This window comes from Harmonia axyridis, chromosome 2 (assembly GCF_914767665.1).
Source record: "Harmonia axyridis chromosome 2, icHarAxyr1.1, whole genome shotgun sequence".
Taxonomy (NCBI): domain Eukaryota; kingdom Metazoa; phylum Arthropoda; class Insecta; order Coleoptera; family Coccinellidae; genus Harmonia; species Harmonia axyridis.
The window spans coordinates 57,484,120-57,489,356 of record NC_059502.1 but is presented as its reverse complement, the minus strand read 5'-3'; the positions used below and the strand labels follow the sequence as shown (position 1 = coordinate 57,489,356).

General features: G+C 31.7%; 1 protein-coding gene across 1 annotated transcript; it reads right to left on the bottom strand.

Annotated features, from left to right (window-relative positions):
• Nucleotides 1–2,687: 2,687 nt before the first annotated feature.
• Nucleotides 2,688–5,237, bottom strand: LOC123673928 (SRSF protein kinase 2-like). Its single transcript, XM_045608694.1, has one exon. It carries the CDS (start codon nucleotides 5,108–5,110, stop codon nucleotides 3,413–3,415), a length of 1,698 nt encoding a protein of 565 aa, XP_045464650.1. The 5' UTR covers nucleotides 5,111–5,237; the 3' UTR covers nucleotides 2,688–3,412.

Genomic DNA, 5,237 nt, shown 5'->3' with positions numbered 1-5,237 from the left:
TACATGACTTTTATTAATTTAAATGAAAATTTGACAATCCTAAATTTTGTTTGAAAGAATTTAAAAAATTAGTGAAGTACTATAGCGAAACCAAGAGCTTTTGAGCGCCAATTTCTTCCTGTACAGATCATAGATTTCCAAGGGCACAATTGAACTACCACTAAAAATATATAATTTTTTTTTTAAATATATTGATAAAAAATGAAAAAACCACATTCTGCATATACGAAACCAAATAAAAAACATTTCCAAAGGATATGTACCGGTATTGTATCACAAAAATAAAATAAGTCATATACAAATAGTGGAAACAAGAAAGAAAATTCCGCATATCACAATCATTAAAAAGAAAGTTATGTGTTCGAATCATATGAATAAACTTGGAGCAAATGCGTTTACTTCACGATTCACTGGTATGTATGTTAATATTTATTAAGAATGCATCTATACTAAAGATTTTATTTTTGGTTGAAAGCTGATTCGGCTCTAAAACGATGAATATTTCGACGACGCCTTGGTGGTTACCCCCTTAATTTGATAATTATTAGGTACCTAAGTGGGGGCTCCAAAATTCCTTCATCATTATTAAAGTGTACTGATTTTGCAAGAAATAAAATTTATATTTGTTTCATTTATCTCTCGCCATTTCTTCTTCAATTGAAACAGGTTGTATACCGTTTATGATAAAACTCTTGTTGCAATTCCTGAAGACGAGGTTGAAACTTGCATATGAGAGGCTATTTGCACTTCATATGCCTTACACTTATCAATATTTGACAAGTTTAGTTATTAAAAAGGTAAGTAAATTTTCAAAGTGATTTTTAAAGAATATTATTTGTATCAACTAAATATTGAACTTGATCATCACCATAATTTAGGTTTGAAATATACCAAGGAGAGTTTGCTACCATCCTTAAGGTCGGCCATTAGAATACCTGAAAGGTTTTCGTGCTTGATGCCTTACTATATCCCCCTAAAGTTTGAAAATGTATCACCGAACTGATATAAGTACACCTGGTGAATTTTTCACGATTTTCCACAGATGACTCTGCAATCGAATTTAAATTTTCCTTTAGTCATTCACGTTAATTTTTGACGTTTCGTGCTGAACTGTTTATTTTCAGTTCATGTAGTGTCATTGATCATTTGAAAATGACGAAATGATTCGTGTTTGGTTGAAAATGCATTCATTGAAAGAAAATAATTTGAATGGATCTCTTCACTTTAGTGTCTAGAAGAAATCTTCGTCTATGAGTAGAGCGCTTTTCATGGTTTAAACAAATAGTTGGACGATTTGCGACTGAATTTCCATGTGAAACCATCAACTTTTATATTCGAAACATTTTATCAAAGGCTGTATATATTTCCTTTTCGATATTTTTAACTAATTCAACTGAAAAAATTCACCTGTTATATTTTATGATAATTTTATTTTTTAACTGTAGCTGAAAGTTCCTATGCAATAGTCGGTACATTTTTCAAATTAAGTTAAGATGATGTCCCTCTTTTTAAACTGACATTCGAATGGAATAGTTCTCTTAATTAGAATTATTTAATGGAATGAGCACTCTTTATAATTATTACAAAAAGAATTTCGCTTTGGAACATATATACCAGATATATTTTTCCTTCTAAGAAAAGTCAGATGGGGGGCAAATATAACATAGTTAATACTTACTTAAAAACCCAGATCACATCAATAACCATTTATTATACATAACAAAAAATTTGGGCTTATTTATTACCGGTTATCTATATTTTCGCTTAGATTCTTATCTACATTATTATTTGACCTGCGAGAAGTTGAACAATATTCATGTATGCTAATGATTATTGAATTGTATTAGTTAATAACATCCAGGCATTTACCAAGACTAGCAAACAGAATATTGTACAAACAAGTTATCATCAATATATTCGACACTGAAAAAAATAAATAACTTGTGATAATACTTATAGTAAGGCCACATCACACAAGTATATCAACAAGACGAGTATAGCATTAATGAATGAAACATATTATAGTAATAAGATCAAAATTCGGAGAGCTAGATGTAGAATAAATCACAAAAAAACTCATATAATAATATAAAGATAAGTCATATACAGGGGGGGTTCCGAAATTGGAGAGATAATGGAAAATGAGATTCCTCTGATAATTTCAAGAAAAAAAATCCTATTAACATGGGCATATATCAGTTTATCGAATCTTCGCTACAAATTGGGCAATAAGTACCAAAACTAACAGCTTACTAACTGAATCCTTATAATATTTAATTATGAGGATTACTAGAGAATTGAAATTTTTTCTCGAAATCGATGGCAGATACGAGAAAACTACATGCAAGAAAAAAGTGTAGTAGGTACTAGACCAAAAATTTTTTTAAACTACCAGTGTTATTCGACCACTGTTCCAGATAAAATATCACCCTGTAGAGATTTGCATTCAAAATTAGTATATCATCACTTGATGGAAACTTTGAATTGGAATATCTATGCTAAATTTGAGTTAAATATCTTTTGAAGAGGAAAGGTGCTGTGAGAAAGAAATCATACTTAACACCATGTATTTCGAAAACAAAGTGTGTGTAGGCCCATGTTTATATGACTTTTTTCCTGAAATGAACCAAAAAAACTGTCATGTTGGTTTATACATCCAATTAAGCTGTTGGACAATAAAAAATATGTTGAGTAGCCAATTTAGTTATTTATTGATTTGTTTTTACATGGATTCGATATCATAGAAATATTGGTGCTTCAACTATCACACACTAATTCCTTCTAATTAAGAGTTGTTTATTTACACAAATATAGGCAATATCTCCATATTCTTTCAATCAAAAAATAAAGTGTAACATGTAACACATAGTTTGTTTCAGAGCTATGTTCCAAAATAAAATAAGATTCTTCACTCTGTACTAAATGATCAAATTCAGAATGTGGTTGTTATACAATAATTTATATCATTTTTCATGATCTCCATTGAAAATTTAGAGTAGTGTATTTTTTATTCACTGAAATGTGTTACTTTTCAAAATTAATATAGTTGAAAAGCATATTATCTAGAGAATTTCAGAACTATTACCCCTTCTATTACACTTCATCCAATAGCTCAAAATAAATATCAAGAGAGCTCTCAATCAACAAATAATTTATTCAATTTAAATGATGATTTTCAGATCTAAATTATGTATTTCTAATTAATACATTGAAGATTTTTCAACTTCTAATAACATACATCTTACAAAACAAAATCAAAACATCTCTCTGAACATATTAACTTAATAAATAATTTATTCAAAGAATCATAGGTGTGAGAGCGATTTTGTGTAGTTTCAGGAAAAAATAGTCAAGTCACTATTTAGCAACACAAGCAATTTAAATTATATCAGTCATCTAAAGAGAGAATTGTTTATTTTGTTAACCATGGATGTTTCAAGCAATCTGCAGCAGTTGCCCTTTTGTCAGGATCAAAATCAAGCATTGGCTTCAAGAATGAAGTGAATTCTTCTGCTTCTTTGAGAGGCCATTCATACTTTTCTGTGAGAACATCTTCCAGACACCAAGGTTTCAGGCCAGTTATATGCCTTAGTTCATTTTTCCTATTGAAAAACATTTTTGAATGTTTGCCACTCTGACATATTTTTTTTGGTATTTCACCCAATAATTCAATAATATGTGCCAAATGATCCTCGTCTCTTGTATAATTATCTCCAGAATGAGGTTCAAAAAGGTAATCTCCTGTTGCTAACTCAAAAGCCATACATGCTGTACTCCAAATATCTGCAGAAGTTCCATAACCTGCTCCCAATAATACTTCTAATGAACGATATTGTCGAGTTTGAATATCTTCTGTAAAATGCTTATCCACCCAACAAGCATTTCCTAAATCAGCAATCTTCACATCAACATCACATTCAACAAAAGCTGGATCTGATTCTATTTTACTTTCACTTTTAGAAGTTATAGAGGGAGAATCGTCTTCAGACATTTGAACAGTATGCTCTAACCCAACAGTCTCCTGAGAAATGGTTAGAGTTGCTTCATTATCATTTCCTTCCAAGTCGTTATCATTACAATTAATTATTTTATTATTGGTATCATCAGAGGTTGTATCAGGGCTAGAAGGTACACCGTTACATTCATAAGAATCAGGATTTTGATTAGTATTTTCAGGGGTCTGTACTTTTTTCTGCTCTTCAATTTCAATTATTTGTTCCATTTGCCTTTTCAATAACTCATTTTGACGCTTTGCTTTCTTCTTCAACTTCTTTTTCTTGTTTTTGCTCATTTTAGTTGGTTGGGCTTCTTGAATAGGAGCTGTACTGACCAATGAAGTAGGTAATTTGAGACCTAACTGATGCATTTCAGCAGCTTCACAAGCTAATCTTCTGATATAATCTTCACTGACACAAACAAGAACATTTTCTGGTTTAATATCTGTATGAATAATATTGCATTTTGCATGCAAATAATCCAGCCCTTCTAAAACTTGCCTTATGATAGTACGAACATTACTCAGTGGAATGCCACGATAGTTAGATTTAATGATCAGCTTCAACAAATGATGTCCTAATACTTCAAATACCATACAAACATGCACTCCATTTACACCACATATTTTGAAATCATTCAACAACTGTACGGTTTTATTTCTCTTAGGATCATGCGGATCTGACTCTCTCACCGATTTTAAGATTTTAATTTCATCCAAAGCAGTTTCTGTGAAATGCTCTGCGGATTTCACAATTTTGAGTGCAACAAATCTCCTGTCTTCCAGATCCCAACACAGCCAAACAGTGGAGAAATGACCCCATCCTAATTTTCTAGTTACATGATAGCGTCCTAAAAAGAGGTCGCCTATTTTAACGGGGTGGTAGCCACCCTTTCTGTAATCTGTACTGTCTTCTTGCTCCTCTTCTTCACTGGTATATTGTTCATCTGGGTCTTCTATTGTCTCATTACTAGAGCTGTGGGAGGGTTCATTTTTTGAACGATTTTCTCCGTGGCCGTTCATCTCGTTTTTACCCTTTTTTTTGCCGAGCTTGTGCCGCTTCTTTTTAGCTTGTATTGCCAAAACACGTCTGTTTACGTCTAATTTAGCACTCATTGATGACAGTTATTGAAATATTACTGCCTAAACAATTGCAGAATGTCAACTTTCAGCTTATCCGAAGGATTTTGTTTGATTATGGCGGCCGTGTGTTCACTATTTGCTGTAACAGGCCATAGATGAG

What these genes read in the sequence shown, in the direction of transcription:
- LOC123673928 (XM_045608694.1), bottom strand. Translation starts at nt 5,110, where the DNA reads ATGAGTGCTAAATTAGACGTAAACAGACGTGTTTTGGCAATACAAGCT.